Below are 27,976 nucleotides of genomic sequence, written 5' to 3'. Positions count from 1 at the left end.
ACTACTACTACAGCGTGAATCCTTTTGGATCTACACCTTAAACACAATGTCTCCAAAAGGAATGAATGAGGATTTTCCAATCAGCCATTTTCTTTAATTATTTTTCTTTAATTATTACTCTTGTTGCCTATGTTTAATGTACCTGATTATTTAAATTCTGTTTGCTATAGATTTTATTAATCAAGTGTCCATTTGTGTTTTTTCCACTGCTGTTCTGTGGATATGTAAATGTTGAACACTGTATTTATTAGATGTTTCTCTAATCTCTATCTGATTACCCTGTCGTGTTGTCCCACCCACTGATTGATAACGTGACCTGTGGGTGCCTATATAAGTGGGTGAGGTACACACTTCTTGAGTTTGACCTGATGAAGAGCCTTGGCTCGAAACGTTGTCAATAAATTTACCTTGGAGCAGACGAGTGTGCGGGTTTATTCTTTTTCTTCATATTACTTTCCAACCCAGCACCTCAATGAAGTGATGTGCGTATTCTATTAGTTTTCACATTCTACCTGTAAGGAAATTAACTGAGCTAAACTGATTTCTACTGTGTGTGTGTGTGTGTGTGTGTGTGTGTGTGTGTGTGTGCGTGTGCGTGTGCGTGTGCGTGTGCGCGTGTGCGTGTGTGTGTGTGTGTCCAGGCAGGCTGCACCATGTCGTCTGCTCCGGAACGGGATCTGCCAGGATATCATCTCAGTGGTGAGTATAAGATGACAGTAATGTTTGTACCTGAGTCTTATAGTGAGAAAGGAGGGGTTTAATGCCTTGCTCAGTGAGTCGGTGTGAAAGACACTTTCACACAGTTCTGGGTAACTGAATGTGCGTGACTGAGTGCAAGTTACTGTGTGGGTAACTTGCAAGTGTGATTGTGTGTGAGTATCTCTCTCTCTCTCTGTGTGTGTGTGTGTGTGTGTGTGTGTGAGTGTGAGTATCTCTCTCTCTCTCTCTCTCTCTCTCTCTGTGTGTGTGTGTGTGTGTGTGTGTGTGTGTGTGTGTGTGTGTGTGTGTGTGTGTGTGTGTGTGTGTGTGTGTGTGTGTGTGTGTGTGTGTGTGTGTGTGTGTGTGTGTGTGTGTGTGTGTGTGCGCGTGTGTGTGTGCGCGTGTGTGTGACTGTGTGCGTGCGTGTCACTGTAATCACAACACAAACAGAATAACACTTCCTGAATAATTGGAGCATCTGTTTCTTTCTAAGAGTGGGGATTAAAAGAAAGAAGCATTCTTTTCGTATTTTTTATTCTGCACAGTAAAAACCTCAGTGTTCATTCAACTCTGTCCATTTGGATCAATTTCTACACTACCAAAACAGAGCTAAACAAACAGACAGACAGACAGACAGACAGACAGACAGACAGACAGACAGACAGACAGAGACTGACGGACAGCAGATGGTGCAGTGTTATAGGCATTGTGAAACATGTAACACTTTGAAGGTGTAATCAAGAATTGCTGTTTCTCTGCTGTATGAGAACTCTTACTTTAAAGTAAATTAAATCAAAGTTAAAATGAAACTTTTAGTTTCCCAGACGTAACGTCGTCCTCCTCTCCTCCTCGCTGGGAGCCTGAATAATGATCAAGGCAGCGTGGGCTGGCTGGTCCATGAAATGTGGTCAGCTGTACACAGAGATAAGGCAGCGCTTATATCTGTGTCAGGCAATTAGCGGTTGCTCTCAGCCACGGTGATTTAAGAACTGAAGGAGCATTTTAATAGAGACAAAGTCACATCTATTTAGGAAGGATGTGTGTTAGAAGAAGGGATTTAAAAGATACCTCTCTCTCTCTCTCTCTCTCTCTCTCTCTCTCTCTTTCTGCATATCTCTCTCTCTCTCTCTCTCTCTCTCTCTCTCTCTCTCTCTCTCTCCCTATCTCCCTCTCTTTCACACTCTCTCCCTATCTATCTCTCCCCTTCACACTTTCTCCCTCCCTCCCTCCCTCCCTCCCTCTCTCTCTCTCTCTCTCTCTCTCTCTCTCTCTCTCTCTCTCTCTCTCTCTCTTTCTGCATATCTCTCTCTCTCTCTCTCTCTCTCTCTCTCTCTCTCTCTCTCTCTCTCTCTCTGCCTCTCTCAATTCAATTCAATGGAGCTTTATTGGCATGAGAAATGACAGTAAAAGAGTAAACAGAGCTGTGTTACATTGCAACTTCATCTTAAACTATACAAATCGTGCATTTTCTCTCAGAAATAGTTATACATCCATATAGGAGAGGTTATCTTGGTATAAACTTTTGAAAGTTGATAGCAGCCTCTCTCTCTCTCTCTCTCTCTCTCTCTCTCTCTCTCTCTCTCTCTCTCTCTCTCTCTCCCCAGTGGTCCGTAACCCTCCAGGATGGGAGGTGGGGGTGTACCTGGTGGGGTTCCTGATCCTCCTGGGCGTGGCCGGGATCAACATCTGGAGACTGTGGAAGTCCGGAACCTTCCCGGCTCCGTCTCCGTTCCCGAACTTTGACTACCGCTACCTGCAGGAGAAGTACGGCAACTCCGTCTCCGCGGTCCGACAGAAGGTAACGTTGCTGTTGAACAGGAGATATACGTTTATGGTCAGAAAGAGTCTGAGGAATGTAAAAGCTGGTGGCAAAAAAAGCTAAAATATATAGTATATCAGTGGTTCTCAAAACGTTTAAATTTCAAGGACCCCCATAACTCTGAGAGTGTACACATGGAACCAAATGGACCCATACGGGTCCATTTGGTTCCATGTGTACACTCTCAGAGTTACAGACTTGTAAGGGTCCAATTGGAACGTCCCAGTAGCTCTACCCACGGTCAGTCCTCTCAGGGAAAGACACAGGGCCCCTCAGTCCGTGTTCGGGAGGGTAAGGACTGTATTAGGCGGTAGGATAGGATAATAGTATTCGCCACCGGGAATCAATAAGAATTCACAAGGAGACAAGGATGGAGTGTTGCCCGTAGGCACAGTCTTTGTTGAAAGTATTTCAGAACAATTTAACAGCACAGTATGGCAAGACACATCGCCAGGGTATGTTTGTATGTGTGGTTCTAAAGGAGGGAGGGGAACAAAAGAGGTACTCAATGTAGTAGGTTACAATAATTATCAAACAAATACAATATTCCTCCTATGACTGCAAAACAATCCTACTCCACAAAGCACAGAAATCTCAATGCACAATATACAGCGTACATGTACACAACATAGCTGTTCAAATATACTCAATACACAGCAGTTAAATATTCGCCTTGACTTACTTTATGTCAGTGACGCACACACCTTAAAGGTTCATCAAGTAGAGAAATAATGACTTCTTAGATCTAAATAATATACACATTGCAATCTGTGCTTCTCTCTCCTCTCCTCTCCTCCTCTGGACTGAGAAGAAGGGCTCTAATCAAGAGCACCAGCGCACCTGCGGAGTAGCACAGGTCACATTGACCTCGATCGTCAATCTAATTGGGAAGCACCTGTGCTAATCAGTGCACAGGTCACATTGACCTTGATTGTCAATGCAATTGAGGGCCTTTTGTACAGTCCGCTTCTCCGGAACTGCTCTGCCGGGACCGGGGGAGGCTCTGGCACGTGGAGGGACTAGGCTCTGTGGATGGCCCACTTCAACCACTTTATTTATTTTTATTTCAGATTTAGCCAAAAATAGTAGATCTATAACCTCATAATGGGTTGCAATGCAGCACGTTGTGAGCTGCTTATAGTGCAGCTATGGCCATTTGGAAGTCCTTGGAATGGAAAAGTTTGAGAACCTCTGCAACAGAGCAAGGCAGCCCAGTCGCGAGCACCGAAGTCCTGACGTCAAAGCCACGCCTCCTGGCCATTAAAAATCCCATTTACTTTTTTTATGATATCATCTGGCCTACTGGCACACTTGCCAGTAGGATAACTTAGTACCTCCACATTATGTTTTATGTAGATTTTTTTTAATATTAAATCTTAAATTTTATAATGGAAGGCAATAAAGGGTCTTGGATCAGGTTGGAATCTTGCCTGGATTTGGAGTCATACATCATATAAACGACATAGATGACTGACGTCACAAGATGCCATGAGGTCCGAGATCCACGTTGGAGCCGTTCCCATGTGGATCCTGAGTTACACATTATGTAGTTACACTGTGTTCCAAAAATAAATAAATAAATCAGTCCAGGTATATTTTACACATAATGGCTATGAAGCATAAACTGATGCCGTTAAAGTACTAATTTATCCGAAGGAATAATACAAGCTCGCCTATAAATCACAGACTGACAGAATGCCTGAAAACTGTTCTTTTACGTTGAAAATGTTTAATAGGTCAATAGGATATTTGCTTAAAGAGGTGGTGCCATGTTTTTGCACTTTTTCTGTTTTTCATGTGTCTATGAGGTTGATAGAACTTCATTAAGCCCCCCGGTGGTGTTTTTATGGTGTTTTATGTCTTCTCTGACTATTTGGATTTTTTTCCTGGAGGCTGAAACCTTGAGGGTCAAATGTGCCAATAGAGAAACAGCGCTTTAGTGACATCACAAAGCCCACACCCTCCCCCTCATTATCATAACACAACAGGTGTGGGCATGAGGAGGAGGAGGGACTAGGACAGGTGGGTGGTGCTAAGGTGGTGGAGGAGGTGCTAAGGTGAGAACCAGGTATACTTAATGCACTGGTGGGTGTGTCTACATAAAAACAACATTTTAACACTTACTGTACACTTTTTTTTTGTTGAAAAAAATCCTTACATAATAATAATACCTTATGATCAGGTTTTAGGGTTGAAAAATATCATGGCACTCCATCTATAAGAAAATGTCTTTATTACCCAGGAGGCGTGGTTTTGATTTAGACTGTGGTTGTAAATTGGGCAGCTGCCAGTGACCAACAGTAGATAACTGTGGTTGTACTGGGCAGCTGCCAGTGACCAATAGTAGAAAACCGTGGTTATGCTGTGCCGATCACAGTGACCAACAGGGTTGCCAGATCTGCTTATTATAATTTCCCCGCAAGATTTTATTTGAAAATAGCCGATCTACAAGCTCACAACGCGTCGCATCGCGACCCGTTGTGAGCTTGTAGATCTGCTATTTTCAAATAGCTGATGTATATGTTAAAGTGCTCATGTGGCCCATCGTCGCTTCTTTTGGGCTGGTTTTCCTAGACCTGGTTGCTTGTTTCTCTCACAGAATCTGGCAACACTGGTGACCAACAGCAGACAGCTGTTGTGGTACTGGGCAACTCCCAGTGGCCAACGGTGAAGAGTATGGTACTCCAACTTACTGCCATCTTGCTCAAAGGTTGAGCAGAAGAACCCTTGGAGGCTTGTCGAAAGTAAAACTAAATAACGCCGTTCTTTTCTCCTCCGTTCCTCCCCCAGAGAGTAGCTGCCAACAACCACAGGCGTACCTCCGTCACCTCCAGCCGCAAGGCCAGCCTGGCCCTGGGAGACACCACCCCCCTGGAGGGCTACAACAGGGACCTCGGAGGCCACCTGGAGCTGATAAACCGCGACCCCTTCGACCCCTCGGCGGTGCCGCTGAACCGCTCCATGTCCACGGACTCTCTCAGCTCCATCTCCTCGGTGGCTCACAACTTTGGCCACGACTTCACCGTGGGCCAGCTGGAGATCACGCTGGAGTACGAGCGGCAGGCCCAGGGAGGGGTCCTCCACATCACCCTGCACCAGGGCAAGGACCTCATGGAGAGAGAGGAGGGGGACTTCACCGGGTGTTTCATCAGAGTGTCCCTGGGACCCGATGAGATCAGCGTGGGAGTTTCCAGGGTGAGGGGATAGTGTGTGTGTGTGTGTGTGTGTCTGAACTCAAAGCTTAGGAGTAAGAGAACAAGTAAGACGCGCGAACGCTGGAAGCGAACGCAGCTCGAAAATATTGTGTATTTCCGGACTTGTAATCCGTGTGTCCGTGTGTGTGTGTGTGTGTGTGTGTGTGTGTGTGTGTGTGTGTGTGTGTGTGTGTGTGTGTGTGTGTGTGTGTGTGTGTGTGTGTGTGTGTGTGTGTGTGTGTGTGTGTTGCAGGCTGTGTCTAAATTCCTGCACTCTGGCGCCCTCTACATAGGTAGTGCATGAACACAGAGACACACACGGAGACACACACCCACAACCCAAGCAGAGTTACATAGTAAGCTCCACTTGGTCGGAGGCGCGCGTTCGCAATGAGTTGGTATGATCCATCACAAAAAAAAAACTATGCGTTGCATGTTTTCTTCTGTTCCAAGCTTTATGGATAAAATTTGAAATTGTGAATGTATGGTTATCAAATAAATACTACTAAATCGCTATCCAGGGACAGACCTACATGTAAGTGGGTTTCATCCTCCACTTCACCAAGTTCACAATAGCCACATAGTCTTTGATCTAATTCTGTTCCAGTGCACTGTTTCAATGTAGTGGCAATATTCCCAAGTGAAACTGTGCACACAGAGATTGCTGGCTCTTAGATTGATCATACACAACACATTTTTCACATTCATACACAGTTTTAAACTGACAATATGTACGTGATTTAGGTTTGTCATTGATTTCTTCCAACCATAGCTCTGTATTCTGTCTCTGTCCACTACTACACCAATCACTGCACAGCACTTTTGTGAATATACAGTATATCCCCAGAACCACCCATCCCTCCAGGCTATGGGATACGTGTAGGTGATGGTTAGGAGTGGGACTAGATAGATACATAGATAGATAGATAGATAGATAGATAGATAGATAGATAGATAGATAGATAGATAGATAGATAGATAGATAGAGATGAACACACAAACAGACACACCGACCAACTGACAGACAGACAGACCGACAGAGAGTCACACCGTTCAGTTAAAGCCCATGACTTATTAACACAAACACACTAATGTGACAACATACAGTACAGTACGCCAGGCATATATGACACGTGAGAGACACAAAAAGACATTATTGCATCAGACAGTGCAAGTATTATTCTTACACTCATTAGCGTACCTCCACTGAGCGTACCTTTTCTAGTAGCTTTGTGTTTATGAGACATTAGAGGTTCAGGCCATTATGCTAATAACCGTTTCTGTAGCACTCGTTTTAGCATTTTGAAGAGCATTCACTCAGTGGCTGTATTGCACTTAAAGTGAATCACCAGAAAACACTATGGTTGACTATGACAAATAGATGAGAGTGGAACGCAACTCTATTTCTCACTGCGTGTGCGTGTGCGGCGTGTGCGTGTGCGTGTGCGTGTGCGTGTGCGTGTGTGTGTGTGTGTGTGTGTGAGAGAGAGAGAAAGAGAGACGCAGATGTCTCTTCTGCATATCTGCATGTCAGCAAGATGGGGAGAGTGTGTCTGGATCTTTACACACACACACACACACACACGCAGGCACGCACGTAGGCACGCACGCACGCATGCACGCACGCACGCACGCACACAATGGAAGTCTACATGTATGCCTGCAAACTAAGTCTGATAATAAGTCATGTATGAGTGCACTCATATGAACGCCACAGCTCTGTAATTATCACTGTTATTTTTATCACACTGAGGATGATGGGCACAAGAGAAGAGAGAGAGAGAGAGAGAGAGAGAGAGAGAGAGAGAGGCAAACAGAGAGACAGACGGGCTTGTGGGAGAGGAGAGGAGGAAAGACCAGATAGAGGAGAGGAGAGTAGAGGAGAGGAGGCAAATGTTGTATTTGTATAGCTATAGCACATTTCAACAACAAAGCAATTCAATGTGCCTATAACAAGAAAACGCCTATTCAGGACACAGAGCAAAAAACACAATATAAAATAGTAAGACAAAGGAATCGAAAATAGAAACCGCAAGGTTTTTAGCTGTGATATAAAAGAACTAGGAGAGGAGAGGAGAGGAGAGGAGAGGAGAGGAGAGGAGAGGAGAGGAGAGGGGGTGGAGAGCAGGAGAATTGCTGACATCAGCTCCTCTCTCAGAGTGAGACCTGGCTGTTGATTCTCTGCGGTGTGTACAGTACTTATCTCTCTCCTGTTTTATACCTTTATTTTTCTACCTCTCTATCTCTGATGTCAGATTTGTTTTTACTTCTTTCTCTGTTTTTGTCCCCCCCCCCCCCCCCCCCACACACACACACACACACACACACACTGGTTGACAAACACACCCATAAAGCCAAGGAGCGCGTGCACACCTTCTCATTGGCACACAGGGTTTTATTAGCTCATTCTGGCTCCGTGTCAGGGCCTCATCATCTCTCAGGCTGTATAACTCAGCCAGCCAGCCAGGATGCATCCATCCTTCTGCACACCTCCAGACGCTGCCAGACACTAAGAGAAATCATCAGCACAGCACCTTTCACACATAGACTATAGCTCAATGTGCTTTAATAGGATGAGAATATAGGCCTGTAATAATATAATATAAATATAATATCATCTACAATACAATATATCAGTCTCATATCCACTGTCCATATAGTCTGTGCATATCCATTCATGGATGATAGATGTGTATTACTGGTGATAGATTGTACATTATACTTAACACATGCTGTATATTTATTAATAGTAAAAAAAAGATAAAGAAGTAGGTTAGGAAGTAGGTTAGTAAAGTAACTAAGTACATGTACTGTACTTGAGTACAATTTTGCGGTACTTTTACTTTACTGGAGTATTTCCAATTGTCTATACTTTTACTTCTACTCCACTACATCTCAGAGGCAAATATTGTACTTTTACTCCACTAAATTATTTGAAAACTTTTGTAACTAGTTACTTTGCAGGTATACATTATTACATTATAAAACATACATTAACAACTTTAGCCCTATTTTATACATAGGCTATTTGAAAATAGCCGATCTACAAGCTCACAACGCGTCGCATCGCGACGCGTTGGGAGCTTGTAGATCTGCTATTTTCAAACATTTTAGTACTTTTACTTTTGGTACTTTAAGTACATTTTGATACCAATACTTCTGTACTTTTACTCAAGTACATTTTGAATTCCGGACTTTTACTTGTAACAGAGTATTTCTACATTGCAGTATTGATACTTTTACTTAAGTAAAACATTTGAGTACTTTTTCCACCACTGGTTAGGACTGATTAACATCAGTTGGTGAGCATGTGTTACAGACAGAGAGGGAAACAGAGTCAGACAGTAGTTTTCTACTTTGACTCTCTCTCATTAAATATTTATTGTAAAACGCTTCGCATCAGAGATTGCACCAAGCGTTGAGTAAAAGCAAAATTAGGTTAAGTTCACACTTGCTCATTCAAGGCATGAATATTCTTAATCAGACTCATGCACCACAGCACAATGATCACAGGTTTTCACTTTTGAAATGAACAGGCTGTGCGCTGCTGTGGGAGACCAAGGCAATGGATGCATTAAGCATGTTCACACTGTGAAACGTGTTGCTGCCTTTTGTGTCGTTTTCACACCTCAGCGAGACTCCAGAGAACTGCGATGTAGGAGTTTATGTTGTCATATCTGTGTCATTCCATATGGGACATCACTAGTTGCCTGGTAACTTCAGAGCGCTCCATAAATCCTGACATTATTCCAAGTCTTACATTTTGATCTTCTCTTCTGCTGGTCCCTGGCACAAAACATTTTCAGATGGGGGGTCCGTGGCCAAATATGTATACATTTGGGGGTCTTTGGCACGAAAAAGTTTGAAAACCACTGATTTAGAAGGCATTTATAAAATCGGCCTCAGGTCTTAATGGGTTAAAAGTTAAACTAGAAAATTACACATAGCACAGGTGCAATCTGCTGGTATGTTTATGTATGCAGCGGTGTGGTGGACCTGTGTGGGATGAGCTGTGCAAACTATAGACAGGGATCCTCGGGGAGAGAATGAAAGAACTAACAGCGGTTTTAATCGTCCTGGCTTATGTTTGGGTTTATTATAAGCATATCAGGGCTGAATCACGCTGTGTCTTTGGCCTGCAACACGCAGTACGCTCTGCAGAGAGCCATCTGCAAAGCTGTTGGCCATCCGAGACGCCTAAAACAAAACCAACCCACTGCAATCAGCCAGAGTAGGTCGTCCGCTTCCTCCAACTGTATTTACATAACTGTGGCTTTCAGTTTTATGGCTGTGCATGACCTCACATCATGAATCCCTGCGCCACAAGATTACAGAGGCGGTAATTTGGTCAAAACATTTCTGAAGGAATTATGATCTATATTTATGGGTTTATTTATACATAGCTCTGTAAGAATAGAACTATACCTACGTTTATCAACTTCAGGGCATCCTGTATTGTTGGAATCGTACGGCTGTGCACAAACGTAAACTCAAGACAGGGAAATAGTACTAAAGCCAATGATTGTGAAGGATGATATAAAAATAATCATTAACAAACAGTAGGCGTCAAAGCAGCAGCTTGGGTGTCTGTGGGCGTAGAGGTTAATTACTTGCCCACCACCCCTGAGACCTCGGTTCGATTCCTGTCAGCGTTCCAACAAACACAATTGTCAGTGTGCTCAGGTGGGAATCTGGCGGGGGATTGTGTCCTTGTCACTGCAATTGGCAACTCCTCCTGGTTGATCTGGGTGCATGTTCAGCAGGGAACTCAGTGGGAGAGAGAGCGTGAACATCTGTGTGTGTTTAGCACAAGAACCCTAGTGTCCCTATCGGGTGGGAACATTCAGCGATAATAGCAGATAAACAAGCTCACAGCACGTCGCTGTTGAGACGCGTTGTAAGCTTTTTGATTGGCTGTTTTGGGGCAAATGTATTTGTTGTAGAGGGAGACCAGGAGCGGAGCCAGCATAGACCCCTGGGGACCTCCTGTCACTAAATTACAGTATATAGGGTTTAAGTGGTTTTGCACTCCAGGTGAAACGCCTCACTGTCAGGATGGAAAGAAGCACCTGGTGACTCCATGTGTATCAGAGGAAGCATGTGATTGTCTACCAGTGGTGTAAAGTTACTAAGTACATTTACTCAAGTACTGTACTTAAGTACAGTTTGAGGTACTTTTACTTTACTGGAGTATTTCCAATTGTCGATACTTTTACTTCTACTCCATTACATCTCTGAGGCAATTATTGTACTTTTACTCCACTACAATTATTTGAAAACTTTAGTTATAGTTACTTTGCAGATATTAATTATTACATTACTATCCCTATGTTGTACCTAGGATATTTGAAAATAGCCGATCAACAAGCTCACAATGCGTCGCATCGTGAGCTTCTAGATCTGCTATTTTCAAACCTTTTGGTACTTTTACTTTTGGTACTTTAATTACATTTGAATACCAATACTTTTGTACTTTGACTCAAGTAAATTTTGAATTCCAGACTTTTACTTGTAACAGAGTACTTCGACATTGCAGTATTGATACTTTTACTTAGAGTAAGTAAAACATTTGAGTACTTTTTCCACCACTGTTGTCTACACATCCTCCGTGGACCAACAGTGGAGGTTGGCAGAGAAAGGGAACACTGCACACATAGGAGAGAAAAAAACTGCTGATGATTAAGAATTGGAAGAAACAGAAAAGAGAACAGGGACAAAACGGCATCTGCTTTACAGCAGCGTATTCCTTCAATGCAATTCCATTATCAGCTGGAGACGGTCTTGTCTTTTGTGTCCCAGATCCAAGCCAACGCCTTCACGGTGATGTTTGACGAGCGTTTCTCTGTGATGTTGGACCCCGCAGCGCTGGATGAGTACAGCCTGAGGTTCGCCGCCTTCGGAATCGACACCGACGAGCGAAACATCAGCGCCGGGATCGCAGAGCTCAAACTGACTGACCTGGACCTGAGCATTCGAGCCTTCAATGCCTGGCTGTACCTCCAGGATGTTAACAAGGTAGGCTATACCTGTAGCTGCCACAGGTTCAACAAATGTCCACGCATCATACAGACGTCTTTTCTGGGATTTGTTTCCATAACTCTCCAAACTCCTCCAACACAGTAAACATCATACAAGACATATAGTGAAAACTATAAAAGAAATAAAACATACATGAGTCCATAATCATTTTGAAACAGAGTCCTCTGATTAGTGAGTCCACACAGGTGCATCCAATTATCCACATTTTACGCTGAAGTCAAACAAACAAAGTGCATTTGCACATTTTGATAATAACAGCAATTCTTCACAAACAAAATAAAAGGCACATAATACAATAAGCTTTTACCGTGTTCGCCTCTTGAACCTTGTGCAGAACCAGTGGTGTGTTCTAGGTTTTTTCGGAGGGTATACGATATGATACGATGAGCGTGGGCGTGGGTATACGCTCTCGCGTTTTCAATGGATGAAATGGTTAATAGACTGTATACGTTTTTTTCCCCAAAAATCTGGACTGTATACAGCGTATACAGCGTATAAGGGTAGAACACACCACTGTGCAGAGCTGAAGCAATATTATCACTCTCTCTGGAGTGTCTCAATCATAGAAGTGACCTCTCTGTGTCAACTCTGCTTAATTCTGACTTTGATTGACGGCTTCACTCTGACCATGTGATCCTGCCCAATAACCGTAAACCCTTTGAGCAATGGGCACAGCATTTTTTACCTTAACCCTTGTAATATAGATCTTTTTAATATTATTTATTGCCACTTTTAATATTATTTACTCATAATGAAATGAATCTTTTTAACCCAGTGTACATACATTTTACATAAACAAAACATATTTATATTCATAACTGAAACCACTGTCTCTCCTTCTGGGGCAAGTTACACTACCTATGGTACTATGTGATAGAACAAAAGATTCATTTACATATCAATCAGTCAGATTTTTACTTTAATCAATATGATTAATTCAGACCAAAAACAATGATGATGGGGTACAAAATGATGGGAAATGCTCACCATAATGTGAAGCCAAGCCCTTGAAATTGCTTAATATCTTTAACCAGCATTTGTTTTTATGCTCAAGGGGAAATGGGTTGTACAACAAGTATACGTGTTATTGTATATTGACCGACAGTCAAACCTGGGCCTTCCAGGTGGAAAGCAGTTGCCCAACCGCTTTCTGTCACTCTGTACAGAGTCTGAATAATAACCACTGATTCTTATCAGTCGGTGGTGAGGGTTCCTTTTTGCAGACATGAGCATGGCTGACCTTGTATCAACTCCATTTGGCAAAGGCTGTCTGTATTTTTTTTTACTGATGCAAGATCTGCCTGTATACTCGATGCAAATAAAAGAAAGGAAGGTCAGAACTGAAAGCAATTGAGGTTGTTTCGGGCATCCAGTTTACGATGCATCCTGGGAGCCTCCCCAGGGGGGGTCTTCTCAAGGCCAGGGAACGCCTGGATCTCCCCCTGTCAGAGAGAGACTAATGTGGCCAGGGGAAAAGGATGTCTGGGAGTCTCTGCTGGAGCTGCTACCTCCGTGACTCGACTCTGGAATAAGCAGACAAAGATGGATGGATTAGATGGAACTATAGTTTGTTGTGTTGTGTCTTTTTGGCATGTAGCCTATAACGTTTACTCCTCACATTATGTTAAATAGAGGATGCTCATTTGGCGAGGTTTGAGATAGCAGCAATAGTCGGCCTTATTGCGAATGCTGTATTTTGACAGATGCCTGTCAAGGATAACCGTTCAGAGACTGTACTTTTCATTTCAGGCTGTGCACATAATTCATTTATGTTGATAGACAGTCCATATCCAAATGCTAATTGGTAATAGACTAGTTATATTCATTCATATATTCACTGGCAGTAGATGTATAGTGATACATGTATATTCATTCAATCACTGTACATTTATGTTTATTGATAGACTGTACACTCATTCAGAGATACAGTGGCAGATATCTAGGCTCTGTGTTTTGTGTTATTTTATCTTTATATGTATTCTTATTTATATTGGTTTGTTTTTGACTCTTACCTGTTTCTCTGCCGTTTCATTCTAACTGCCGTTGCTGTTGCTATGACACCAGAATGTCCCTCCAGGGATCAATAAAGATCTCTCATGTCATCTAATCCACTATTTCCCAAACAGTGGGTCGGACCCATGTATTTAAAAATACCAAAAAAAGTAGCAGCTTTTCATCAATTAAAAAAAAATCCAATGTTTTTCTAAAGTATTTCATAAATAAAATAAAAAAATCAAATAATTTTCATAGATAAACGTAAAAAAACGTTTAAGAAGTGGTGAAAATAGCAAACCCACAAGCTTGCAACGCGGTGCTAAGCGACGCGTTGTGAGCTTGTAGATCGGTTATTTTCACTAGTTTGGGTCCCACGGACAAACGTCTGATTTCACTTTTGGGTCTTGAGCTAAAATGTTTGTGAACCACTGATCTAATCTAATCTGAGCAAAGCCCTAAACCATTAAATGCTGTACAAATGAGGTAATGAAGTACAAACAATAATGATAATCGCTCATCACAAGTTGTAAATACTGTAGTACAACTGTATCACTTATTAAAAATGTAATGCATTTTATGTTGTTGGATCCATTAGTTGTTTGATTCATCATTTCGCCCCCGAGATAGAATACGATACCTTATGATGTCAAGCAAGTCAGTTATGAGAAAAGAATCACACATGGGGGGTTTCTTTGCCCCCATGTTCCATCTATTCTCATTTGCAGTGTTATAGAGAATGAATGTGATACTGTTAGGTTGGTTATGTTTCTAATTTGAAAGACAAAGCAGTGGTGGAAAGTAACTAAATACACGTACTCGAGTATTTCAAATTTTCAATACTTTTAGGCAAAAAAGTACAATATGATTGAAATAAAATGATTTCAATCATTTTGTACTTTTTTCTCCACTACAATTATTTGAAAACGTTAGTTACTTTATACATTTCGATTATCATTAAAAAACATAGGGTAACCACTTCAGCCCTATATACTTCTACAACGTGTTGAGCTTGTAGATTGCTATTTTCAAAGGATTGTAATACATTTTATACATACAACTTTATACATAAAAATAGGACATTCTGCATAATGAGTGCTTTTACTTTTGGTACTTTAAGTATATTTTGATGCCAATACTTTTATACTTTTACTCAAGTACATTTTTTATACCAGACTTTTACTTGTAACAGAGTATTTATACATTGCAGTATTGATACTTGTACTTAAGTAACAAATGTGAGTACCTCTTCCATCACTGGGACAAAGACAGGCAGATCTCTCCGCTCTCTGCCCTCCCTATCTCGCATTGTATTGATCTGGATGTAAAACACCTGGCGTGGGAAGCTGTCTCGTGTCCTCCTGAGGAAAGTACACTCCTCAGGGTGATTCTGTTCCTGTTATAACAATCAATGTGTAACACCCAACAGACATTTTCCATCAGCCAGTATTTCAACATGTAATCATTTCCATTGGGCCTGCCTGGTACACCACTACCAGGGTTTATAGGAAACAGAGGGGGAACATTTTCTTTACAACTTAAGCCCTACAGTATACGTACGCGATTCCAGGGTTGATGTGGTTAGCAATGTGGTTGCAAACCACATGTGGTTAGCAAACCACATCAACCTCAAACACATCAAATAACACATCATCAAACAACTTTTTTTTAATTAAATAGTGATGTTATCAAACATAAATATCAGACAGTCTACATTTCCCCAAAGGAAATGCGTGTATTTAATTCAGTCTGACCAGAAGCAGGGATAAAACACATCCCCACCGTTGATGAAAGTTAATGATCAGAGAGGATTTCAAAAGCAGAGGGATGGATCCCCCCCCCCCCCATTCCCCCAGCAAACTGAACCCTGACTATGACTACTAACTACTGATGCATGACTCAGAATTCATGCAGACCACTTCTCTGAGTTTGGTGAGGTGATCTGGTGGCGTATGACGCCCCTTGCTGGACATTCACCAGAACTACAACCTCTGTGTTGTAATATTAATATAATGTTGATCGTGATAGGAAGCAAGCAACAAACTAGTAACTACTGACAGAACCGTTATGTTGTTTCGACTTCAAAGTACAGTAATACTATGGAGTTTAGCCAGAAGATCTGTAAATAAGTCTTTGTCCTTTGTCTGATGTTCAGAATTCAGTATCACTCAAATATGGACAGAGGGATAACAGAGGCTACACTGCCAATAACAATGAAATGTGTGTGTGTGTGTGTGTGTGTGTGTGTGTGTGTGTGTGTGTGTGTGTGTGTGTGTGTGTGTGTGTGTGTGCGCGTGTGCGCGTGTGTGCGCGTGTGCGTGTGTGTGTGCGTGCGTGCGTGCGTGCGTGCGTGCGTGTGTGTGTGTGTGTGTGTGCGCGCACACACGTGTGTGTGTGTGTGTGTGTTCACAGACTGTAGATGCTGTGGGGGAGATCTTGTTGTCTTTGAGCTACCTGCCTACTGCAGAGCGTCTCACTGTAGTCGTCGCCAAGGCCAAGAACCTCATCTGGACCAACGAAAAGACAATGGCTGGTGAGTGTGTGTGTGTGTGTGTGTGCCTTTTGTGACTTTTTCAAGATTTTTCCAAAATGAATGTTTCAAAAATAGCAGATATACAAGCTTACACATAACCTGTTGTGACATTTGTCGAAAGACTACTTTTGAATAGCAGAAGTATAAAACTGGTTTAAACTTTTCTTCATTTAGCTGGGGACCCCCTGAAGAGCCCCTGAGGGTCCTAGCCCGAACCCCACTTTGAGAACTTTGCACTGCTCTAAATGAATTAGGCCAAGGCCTGGTCTAAATAAACAACACTCAAGCAATCTTTGAGTCGATATTTTGTCACAGTACAGGCTATCGTAAATATATATAAAAAATATATATTTATAAAATCTGACAGCTGTCATCTCATGTGATTCCGTTATGAACTGAGTTTTTTTTAGAATGGTTCTTTTTATTATATATTTTTTTAAAAGAGTGGGTTATACAACTTTAGCATGCTCTACTTATTTAGAAAAACAGCTTTTATGTGGCTTGGAGAAGGAAAATGCTCCGGTAGGCTATTGGAGCTTCTGTGACTGTGGTCTGCAATCGTCAGTTCGTTTTGTGAATCTGCAATCGTCAGTGTATTTTGTGAAATAATGGCACAGGCTATAGTTGTATACAATCTCCCGACAACAGCTGTCAAACAGCTATTGGACGGTGACACTTTTTTATCGCAAGTCATGCCTCTGACTCCGCAGTGCTGGCATTTTTTTGTTGCCACTGTCACAAAAATGCTTGCTCAGGGCGGGACAATGTGGGTTCTCTGTTCTATAAAGTGTCTTGAGACAGTGTGTTGAGATTTAGCAGTATAATAAGTAGTGGTGTAAAGTAACTAAGTATTACTTAAGCACTAGTACTTCAGTACAATTTTGAGGTGCATTTACTTTACTGTATTTCCTGTATTTCCAATTGTCCATACTTTTACTTCTACTCCACTACATCTCAGAGGCAAATATTGTACTTTTACTCCACTACAATTATTTGAAAACTTTAGTTACTGGTTACTTTGCAGATATAAATTATTACATTACCACTTTAGCCCTATTTTGTACCTAGGCTATTTGAAAATAGCCGATCTACAAGCTCACAACGCGTCGCATCGCGACGCGTTGTGAGCTTGTAGATCTGCTATTTTCAAACATTTTAGCACTTTTACTTTTGGTACTTTAAGTACATTTGGATACCAATACTTTTGCACTTTCAAGTGAATTTTGAATTCTGGACTTTCACTTGTAACAGAGTACTTCTACTGCACATTGCAGTATTGATACTTTTATGTAAAACACATGAGTACTTTTTCCACCACTGAATAAAATGTAATTGATTGAATTGAGTCTAAAACCACACGTGAAGGCGGCTTTGTTTGGTTCGTCTGTGTAAAAAAGAAACTAAGCAGGCATTAATGACACGCCATTATTGCGGCGTCTCTGCATAGTGGCCAGTAATAAAGCCATTGTAAGGAGACTGACCGCAATTACAGTTCCATTAACCTGAACGGGCAGGCCATCACATCCCCATTAGCACTGATTCCATACAGTCATTAACACATGACTGTATGTCTGTACCTTAATAACCTCCCAATGAGTGAGTGATGTTAATTAAAATGAAGTGTCTCCCTATCTTCCCTCTCCTCTCACCATCCTCCTTCCTTCCCCCTCCTCTGTCATTCCTCCCCTCTCCCTTCCCCATCGGTTTCTCCTTTCCTTTACCTCCTTCCATCCTCTCTCGTCCTCTTCTCCTTTCCCCTGCCCCCATCCTCCTCTCAATTCCCTCCTATCCTCTTCTCTTACTCTTTACCTCCATCCTCTCCATGACCTCCTCTCCTCCTGCTGTCAGATCCCTTTGTGAAGGTCTACCTCCTGCAGGACGGCAAGAAGATCAGCAAGAAGAAGACGTCGACCAAGCGGGACGAGACCAACCCCATCTTCAACGAAGCCATGATCTTCTCCGTCCCCTCCCTCGTTCTGCAGGTAAAAACGACCACAACCGCAGCTCTGCTACAAAGCCTGTGCAATACACACTGCTGTCCCATTCATGTACCAGTGGTTCTCAAACGTTTTTTATTTTATTTCAAGGACCCCCAAATTAATATGTATTTTATTTTGTATTTACATTTCTTCAAGATTTTATATTAATATTTTCAAATATCCGATGTACATACTGTATAGGTTTAAAGTAGCCTCGTTCCCAGCCTTACTCATCTGCGAAGAGAAAAGCCTGGTGACGACCTAATGCAGAGAGTGTCTATAGGGTCGGGACTTCCGTCGTACGTATTTCCCCCGGAAACGATCTTTTTCGACCAATCACAACACTCGTTTCATTCACGGAGAATGTAAACAGATTTGTAAAGTATCAACGTGATTTCCTTGGGCGGTACTTCCGCCAAATTCCGGTACTTCCGTTTAGATACTCAACCGGCTAGGCCCAGCATGGGCTTAAAGTGGTTAAACTGCTTATGATACTGTATGAACACATTTAGCTGCGGACCCCTCGGACCCCACTTTGAGGACCACATGTTTATACATTCAGTCCACGAACCCACGAGGCCACGTGCACAGTTTTCACAGTTTCACTTCTGTCTACAGATTCAAGCGGTGTTGGACAAGTGCCGTGTTGGGCATTGTTAGCCAGTGCTAACAATGTCCAACATTTATGATACAATTAAAATAAGTTATAATACAAGTAGACAATAAGGTTATGATAGAAGGATATTGCGCAGTTACATGTACTAATGTATAAAGTGTGTAAAGTGTATAAAAATCACACCCTGTGTGAAGTGGGCGGTGTCTTGCTAGCTAATCACAATACTGAATGGAGTCAACCAATCATGTACAATAAATAAATACATTTATTGAAACACTCTTTATGAAAGTCATGAAAGTCATATTCCGATGGAAGTGATGGAAGAAACCATAACTTTTTTAAGTTATGGTTTCTTATATAGGGCTATGCACATGTGTCATGTGACACTGGCCAATCACAGTCCTGAATAGACTGTGATTGGCCAATCACGGTGCAGGGTTAGGCGGGGTACATTTTTGGCCAATCACAGTGCAGGATTTGCTGTACAAATATCCAAACCTCACATATAGGGGCGGTTTCACCGCCCAAAAACACACACAGCACATACCCCACACTGATATAGGGTCAAATCCCCAGATCCTTATATCCTCTGTCTCTGCTATGCTGTCTCCCTCTCATATTTCCTACTGTCTCTCTCTCTATAGTCTATATACTGTCTCCCTCTCTGCTTTGTCAACTTTTTAATACTTAGATGTAGGACCTATACACGGCATCTAAACAAAGGCACCTTACATTGTCCAACTGTTATTGTATTGTATTTTTACTCCTATTTTCTTACTGTTATTTCTATTATTGTATTGCTGTTGTTCCTATTCCTGCCAAGCTGAGGGGCCGAAGATTTTTAGTCTGTTATACTTGTATAATGGAATGTAAAAAATAAATCATCTTGAATCTCTTTTCAGTCTCAACCAAAAGAAAATCACTTTAGAAATCATGACCATGCCTCTCCATGTCTGTCTGTCTGTCTGTCTGTCTGTCTGTCTGTCCGTCTAGGAATTATCTCTCAGAGTGACGGTAGCGGAGGCGACGGACGACGGGCGCGGTGAGAACGTGGGTCATGTGATCATCGGTCCAGAGGCCAGCGGGATGGGAATCACGCACTGGAACCAGATGTTAGCCACGCTCAGAAAACCAGTCTCCATGTGGCACCCTCTACGCAGAACCTAGGCACTCTGCTGTGTGCGTGCGCGTTCGTGCGTGTGTGTGTGTGTGTGTGTGTGTGTCAGAATCAGTTTTATTGTCACATCACAGGTTTACAAGGTAAAAAAGTGGGTGAAATTCTTTTTTGTACATCGTTCCCATCGCAACGTTAGTTTCCATAGAAAGAAGAGGGGGGGGGAGAAGAAGAGGGTGGGGGGCAGGTGGGAAGGAGATCAAAAACAAGAGAGCAACAGAAGGCCAGACAAGTTATCTACATATTTACAAATTACCTGAGATAATAAATAAAACTAAAAAAACTAAACTAAGGTGCCTGAGCATAGCAGCAATGTATTGTACTGTGCATGTTATACTTATACTGTGCATGATAGACAAAGGACGTTAAGGTGCTTAAGGAGCACAATAAAAAGACCCAAAAAAGTCAGTGCGTTATACAAGGGATTAAGGTGCAAAAGGTCAGTGCGTGTCCACCTAGAGTGGACTGACCCTAGTATAATCCGCATGTAGCTCCATGAGGGAGTGCAACAAAAAGTCATTTGTACCTGGTGTAGTCCACAGGTGTGTCCGAGGGGGGGCTAAAGTCCAAGTCATTGTCCCTGGTATAATCCACAGGTGTGTTCAGGAAGAGCCAGAAAAGTCTGCGCCGCCTGCTGTCAGGCTGCTGAACTCATCCAGGCTTATGCCCCATTCAGCATTCTGACAGCGGCTGGATTGAAACTACACCAAAATCTGGTGGTGGAACTCTTGATACTGCGGTAGAGCCCCTTGCCCGGTCGCGGTCGTTGTAGGGGGTTGAACAGTCTATGACTTGGGTGGTGCTTGTCCTTGATGATGCGCTTGGCTTTGACCACGCACCGCTTTTTGTACAGTTCCTGGAGCGCTGGGAGCTCGATTCCCATTATCCGCTCTGCCGATCGCACTACTCGTTGTAGGCTGACCTTTTCTCGGGCAGTGCAGTTCCCGTACCAGGCCGTGACACAGCCTGTTAGGATGCCTTCGACAGAACTGTTGTAGTACAGCCTGAGGATGCGACGTCCTACTCCGAGCTTCTTCAGGCGGCGGAGCCAGTACAGTCGCTGCTGAGCCTTTTTCCTCACGTGTGTGGAGTGCGTCTCCCATTTGAGGTCCTCCTCGATGTGTACTCCGAGGAACTTGAACTCGCTGACCCTTTCCACTGCAGCACCGTCGATGAGGATGGGCGCATGGTCTCTCCGCGGCCTCCTGAAGTCCACGATCAGTTCTTTGGTCTTGTCGACGTTAAGAGAGAGGTTGTTCTCACGGCACCAGTGTGCCAGTGATTTGATCTCCTCTCTGTAGTCAGACTCGTCGTTGTTGACGATTCGGCCTATCACTGTCGTGTCGTCCGCGTACTTTATGATGGTGTTGGAGACATGTGTGGCTATGCAGTCATACGTGTACAGGGAGTAGAGGAGAGGGCTCAGCACGCATCCCTGGGGTGCTCCGGTGTTGAGGGTCAGGGGGTCGGATGTGATGCTGCCCATTCTCACCACCTGATGTCGGTTGGACAAGAAGTCCTGTATCCAGTCGCACATGCTTGGGTGTAGCCCTAGGTGTCTGAGCTTTTTGTCAAGTATTGCTGGGACAATGGTGTTGAATGCTGAGCTGTAGTCCACGAACAGCATACGTACATATTTGTCCTTCAGCAGCTTGTTGTCCATGTGCGAGAGGACGGTGTGGAGAGCCATGGCAATAGCGTCGTCGGTGGATCTGTTTTTGCGGTATGCATACTGCCACGGATCCAGCGAGGCAGGTAGCGTGGAGCTGATGTATTCCCTCACCAGTTTCTCGAAACACTTGCTGACGATCGGGGTGAGAGCAACAGGTCTCCAGTCGTTCAGGCATGTCACTTTGGCCTTTTTGGGAATGGGCACAATGGTTGACATTTTGAACCCTGCAGGGACCACAGCCAGGGAGAGGGAGAGGTTAAAGATGTCAGCGAAGACACCCGCCAGCTGGTCTGCACATGTCTTAAGGACCCGGCCTGGAATCCCATCAGGTCCGGCTGCCTTGTGGATGTTGACCCGTGTGAAGGCTGTACGCACTTCTCTCTCCGAGATGGTTAGAGGAGGGTTCTCCTCTGCTGGTGCTGCTGATGGCCCCGCTTGGCTGCCGCGGTTGGAGCTGATCTCAAACCGGCCGTAGAAAGTGTTCAGTTCGTTGGGGAGGGAGGCAGGCGGGTTCACCTCGCTTCTGGTTCTTGTTTTGCAGTCTGTCAAGGTGTGTACTGCCTGCCATGTGCTCCTGATGTCGCCACTGCTGAGTTTGTCTTGCATCTTTTTTGTGTAGGCCTTTTTCGCCTTCCTGATGGCGCTGTTTAGGGCCGCGCGCGTCGTGTTGCGCGTTTCCACGTCGCCAGATTTGAAACCAGCGTCCCGTTCATGCAGATGTGCACGTACTCCGCTGTCCATCCATGGTTTCTGATTGGGATAGATCCGAACTGTCTTTTTTGGGACTATGTCATCTATGCACTTGCTGATAAAGCCAGTGACTGAGTCTGAGAGTTCGTTGATGTTATTCCCAGCGGCGTTCTTAAACATCCCCCAGTCAGTCTGGTAGAAGCAGGATTGTAGCATAGCGTCTGTGTCCTCAGACCAGATTCGGATTTCCTTCTCAACGACCGGCTCCCTTTTTAGCCTCTGTTTGTAGGCAGGTAGCAGCTGGATGGCGTCGTGGTCAGAGCTTCCTAGCGGTGGGCGGCGGAGAGCTTTGTATCCATCCTTGAAGGGCGTGTAGCAGTGGTCAAGAATATTGTCACCACGGGTACTGCAGGCGACATGCTGGTGGAATTTGGGAAAGACCTTTTTTAAGTCTGTCCGGTTGAAGTCGCCTAGGCAGATGACTGCGCAGTCCGGGTGGCGATTTTCTTGTGCACTGATCGCCTGGTGTAATTCCCTCATAGCTGTGTCCTTATTAGCTCCAGGATGAATGTAAACAACGGCTACAATCACGATGCTGAAGTCGCGTGGTAGGTAGAAAGGACGGCAGGCTATGATTAAAAGTTCAAGGTCTGGTGAGCAGTGACTGTCTAGGATTTTAACATCTTTGCACCAGTTGTTGTTGATCAAGGCACAAACTCCCCCCCCACGTTGCTTACCGCTCAGTACAGGGTCTCTGTCTTTCCTATACGCGGTGAAGCCAGGAGGAGTGATAGAAGAATCAGATGCTAACTCCGTTAGCCACGTCTCTGTTAGCACAACAATACAGGTCCTCCTCGTCTCTGCGTTGTATTTAACGCGCGCCAGTAAGTCGTCCATAGTGGTCACTGTTCTTGATTCACACAGAGATCTAACGTTCGCTAGCAGGATTGAAGGCAGTGCAGGTTTATATCCACGTTTTGTTGTTCTTACGAGAAGACCCGCTCTAGTGCCTCGCCGCCACGGTCTTTTTCGACGGGGGTATGTTGTTGATCCGGCCGGAACAAAGGGTACCCCACCCCCCCCCCAGCCGAGCGGGAGGTTTTCGGCAAAAAAGTCCGGAATTCTGTGTGTAATCGCTGTGCTGATGTCCATAAGTGCTTGTCTGTCATAACTCCTTAGACACGCGACGGTGTAGGGAAAAAAGAGAAGGCTAAAAAATACTAAAAAGATGGAAAAACGTTGCGATGCTACGGAGCTAGTACGAATGCGGCCGTCTTTCATGGCGCTTCCGGTCATTCCGTGTGTGTGTGTGTGTGTGTGTGTGTGTGTGTGTGTGTGTGTGTGTGTGTGTGTGTGTGTGTGTGTGTGTGTGTGTGTGTGTGTGTGTGTGTGTGCGTGCGTGCGTGCGTGCGTGCGTGCGTGCGTGCGTGCGTGCGTGCGTGCGCCTGCATGTGTGTGAGGACAAAGGATTGGTACAATATAGTCCTCAGTTCCCGTGTGCGCGTGGGTGCGTGTGCGTGTGCGTTTGCGTGTGTGTGTGTGAGTGAGGACAAAGCATTGGTACAGTATAGTCCTCAGTTCCTGTGTGTTTGTGTATAAGTGGGAATTAATCTTCATTTAAGAGAAAATCAAGAACCAGTGAAGGCAGGCATGGGTTTTAGGATCAAAGGGGGAATAACAATTTATACAGTGCACATGGAGCAGTGCACGTTTTGGGAGATTATTTCATCCCAAGTCTGGCGAGAGGCTTTGAGGACAAGGAAAGCAGAGATGTAGATTTCCGTGTGGGTGTGTGGGTGGCGGGGTGGGGGGGGGTGCATATGTTGTATTCTTTTCCCCCCTCCAGAGGTTTTGAGCAGGTGTGTGAGGTTGGACAGTGAACTGTGTGTGAGATGAGAGCCCATGGCGTGGCGGGCTGTAACCCCTCTCTGCATGGTGCCTATGCCGAGGATATTTATCTATAGAGAATGACCAGGAATCCAACCTATGGGGTCAGTTATGCCTGATTTATACTTGCGTGCCGTGTTCTTAAGCGCCGAAAATAGGCGATCTACAAGCTCACACAGTGCACTATACGCTTCGATGTGTTGTGATCGTTGTAGATTGACAATTTTCAGTACGCGACACCGGGGCGCAGCCGTATAAAATCATCCGTTGCTGTACCTTTTCCTTCAGGAAAAATTACTTGTTTTGTCTCTTGAAACGGTGTTTGATCAAATGCACCCGTTTGATTGATTTTTAGAGCATTATAACTAAATTAGAGTATTTAAGTAAAAGGTCTATTTATCAGATTTTGTTTTGCTTGTATCATTTGTATAAAAACTGTGAGAGTGACTAATATAGTTCTGGGTTTTGGTATGTCCTATTATGATGTTGTGCTTTTTATTTTGAAGATGAAAAAAAAGAAAAGAAAACATAATCCAGGTACTCTTATCCAGGTGAAATTACTAGTGATTTGTAGCAGTTGTTACAGGGTGGTCCATGAGAGGTAACCGCCACCTAAGAACTAATATATGTCACATTCTTCACTCTCTCTGCCATGTTGAAATGCAATACCAGTTGCAATTTAAAATCTGTGTCTGATTTAAGTATTAATATCCCATGTAAATAGTCTACTACTATCTCAACATTATTATGATTATGATTATTTTATGATTATTTTATTATGTTTTATTATGTTTTAGTTATTTTCGTTTTACTAACAATATTTTAATACATAATGAGGGTTGGAAAAGTTAACATTTGTTACAGCAGTAAATCAACAAGCATTATTAATCTTCAGCTAAATGTATTCAACACAAATAGCCTCATTGTTCCGTTAATATTATTCTAACACCTCTGGGGATTGATTGTGTGATAGAATGTACAATAGCAACACTTTGTATGGGTCCATGATTTATTTACTGAAATGGTACCGTAACTCAGCTATTAGTATGAATTGTTTCCTTCAGCACGTTCAACACATTATGGGGTACAAGTTTATGGTTGTGCTTCGGCTTTCTGAAGATTTTATAGCATTTGCTGTTGAAACCAATGGGTACCATTGGCTATTTCCTGCCATGAGCCTCAATGGGGATCACTAACAATACTAATAAACTTTTTTCCTGTGTGTGTGTGTGTGTGTGACTGTGTGTGCGTGTGCTGAAGTACATAACTTATCCCCCATAATATGATGAAAGCCTGGTAAATCTTCTCTACCAGGCACCATGCATTACTCTTGTTCTGTTGAAACTTGTGAACATGTTAAATACTTCTGGCTAACCCTCAGTTGTGTTCTAATTTAATTCACCAAAGTAACACAAAAGCCTCCATTTGTTTTAACCATGCGACCACATTCTTCACCACGCATTGAAAATCTACATTTCCAACCGTGCCAAATACTGAAGCAATATTTTCCATTTATTGTCAACATAATGCATTTGACACACAACAGACTTGTAGCCTACATTTGATCATGCATGAAATTATTTAGCACTTGATGTGAATGTGCCTCCTGAATAAAGTGTATTGTGTGAACGCTGTTTGAAATAAAACAAAAATATATACAAAAAGCTTTGCCGCGGCAATACATTTCAACACTTGATTGTCCTCTTGGAGCCAAATGGAATTTAATTGAATGGATCGTATCTACATGACTGTTAAGACATTGTACCCCTTGTTTTCCTGTACAGGAATGACCTTTTATTGCAAGACTATATAGGTTATGTACTAGAAGGTTATAGTCTAGATGGAAAATGGGTTCCACACGCGCATGGGTGGATTCTTTTCTTTTGTTATTCCTTGAAGTCTGTATTTTAAGATTCTGCCAGGTAACAGGCTGAAATAATGTCCCATAGGGTTCATTTTAACCCTTTATTACAGATATCCTGAACCCAAACCAGAAAATGGAAAAAATTTAAAAGAGCACAACTTTTGAAGGAGACAAATGTTATGTACAGAGATAAATGTTTTTTATCCCCCATACAATTTGGACCCAAGGAATTCAATAAAGTGGTTATTATTCAGATTCAAGCATGCCTGAATAAGGTCGTGTGTGTGTGTGTGTGTGTGTGTGTGTGTGTGTGTGTGTGTGTGTGTGTGTGTGTGTGTGTGTGCACCAAAACAATCTAAGATATTCCACAAATGCTTGTTTAAACAGCAGTGTTTTTAAGTGGTTCTTAAAAATGTCCACAGAGGCTGCATCTCTCAAGTACCTGTTGAAGGGCAACAGGTACGAGGAATGACCAATAGACCATGCAGCTGACCTTATAGGTCAGCTGCATGGTTTATAGGTCAGCTCCTATGGCTTATAGGTCAGCTCCATTTTAGAGGCAAACCTTTCTAGTGATAAAATGGCAACAAGAGTAATCAAAAAAGTAAACCTAAGAACAAGTTTTTTGTATAGGATTTCCTCTCTGGTCAGTAGGAATACTTTGAGGACTCTAACAGGAGCCCTCATCCAAGGTTACTTCGACTATGCATGCACCTCATGGTACAACACCACAAAGGCCTTAAAAACATCCCAAAACAAACTGGTAAGGCTACTTCTTGGCCTTACACCTACAACTCATCTAACCCAGTCTCACTTTGCTAGGGACGGATGGCTCAGGGTTGAGGACAGAATAAAGCCACTTGCAATGGGCCTGGTCTTCAAGATACACCACAACGAAAAGACATCCATGTATGTCAAAGTACTTAAAAAACGTCAATGAAGTCCACAGTCACGACACCAGAGGAAGCTCCACTGATCATGCCCAACCCAGCTTTGGCACAAACAAGGGGTTGAATTCGTTCTCCTGCTATGCCACAAAAATGTGGAATGCCCTACCAAAAGCCGTGAAGGAGTGTAAAACCCTACTTTCCTTCAAAACCTCCCTAAAAGAGTACCTACAGGTGGCTGCAATTTGAAACTGGCGCCCCTGTAAAAGTCAAAGCCTATAAAACCTACAAAAAGGCATGGAATGCCCGTCCGCAGGTCTTGAATGCTGCACCCGCAGTGGAAATGTTTTAGAACCATTTAAAAACACCACTGTTTAAACAAACATTTGTGGAATGTCTTAGATGTTTAGTTTTTTTCATGTTTGTGTTTTTAATCATTTGAATGTTTTGTACTGTGTCTTTATTTCAGTTGTATGTAAAGCACTTTGTGAGTTCTCTCTGTGAGAAGTGCCATACAAATAAAATGTACATACTTACTTCACCACACTACACGTTCATAAGAGTTGTTTCACCAGGCAGGTCATGTCATTTGTTAATGAGGTAATCAAATGTGGCACTGCACTGGCTGTGATGACATTAGAGACTGTGGATGATGAAGATAGTTCCACAGGTCACAGGAGAGCGACCTGATAGTTGAACATTCTCTTTTGGAAATTCTAGGAGCCACACAAAGTAGGCCTTCATAACCTACTGGGAATGCAGGGACTCACTCAAAATATAAATACAACAAATATTTAGTAAAAAGACACATATTGATGTAATCTGAAAGATTTTGGCTCAGTTTTTTCCTATTTTTGCCCTGAAATACAGTCAAGATATGCTTGAATCTTAATAATACCAATTTTAATGATTTCCTTGAGTCCAAATTGTA

The 27,976-nt window shown here is 43.1% G+C and overlaps 1 protein-coding gene across 1 annotated transcript; it reads left to right on the top strand.

The window, feature by feature from the left end:
- Positions 1-653: 653 nt before the first annotated feature.
- On the top strand, positions 654-20,038 carry syt12 (synaptotagmin XII; the record flags this gene model as incomplete). The annotated part of the gene is made up of 7 exons (XM_080437848.1): positions 654-699; positions 2,304-2,497; positions 5,309-5,713; positions 11,512-11,727; positions 16,156-16,276; positions 18,125-18,258; positions 19,865-20,038. The coding sequence occupies 7 exons, from the start codon at positions 654-656 to the stop codon at positions 20,036-20,038; spliced, it is 1,290 nt and encodes a 429-aa protein (XP_080293974.1).
- Between the last annotated feature and the right edge of the window lie 7,938 nt (positions 20,039-27,976).

This window comes from Gymnoscopelus braueri, assembly GCF_963280865.1.
Source record: "Gymnoscopelus braueri genome assembly, chromosome: 9".
In the NCBI taxonomy this organism is placed as follows: Eukaryota; Metazoa; Chordata; class Actinopteri; order Myctophiformes; family Myctophidae; genus Gymnoscopelus; species Gymnoscopelus braueri.
Note: the sequence above shows the minus strand (reverse complement) of the source record. Positions and strands in the feature narration are given on the sequence as shown.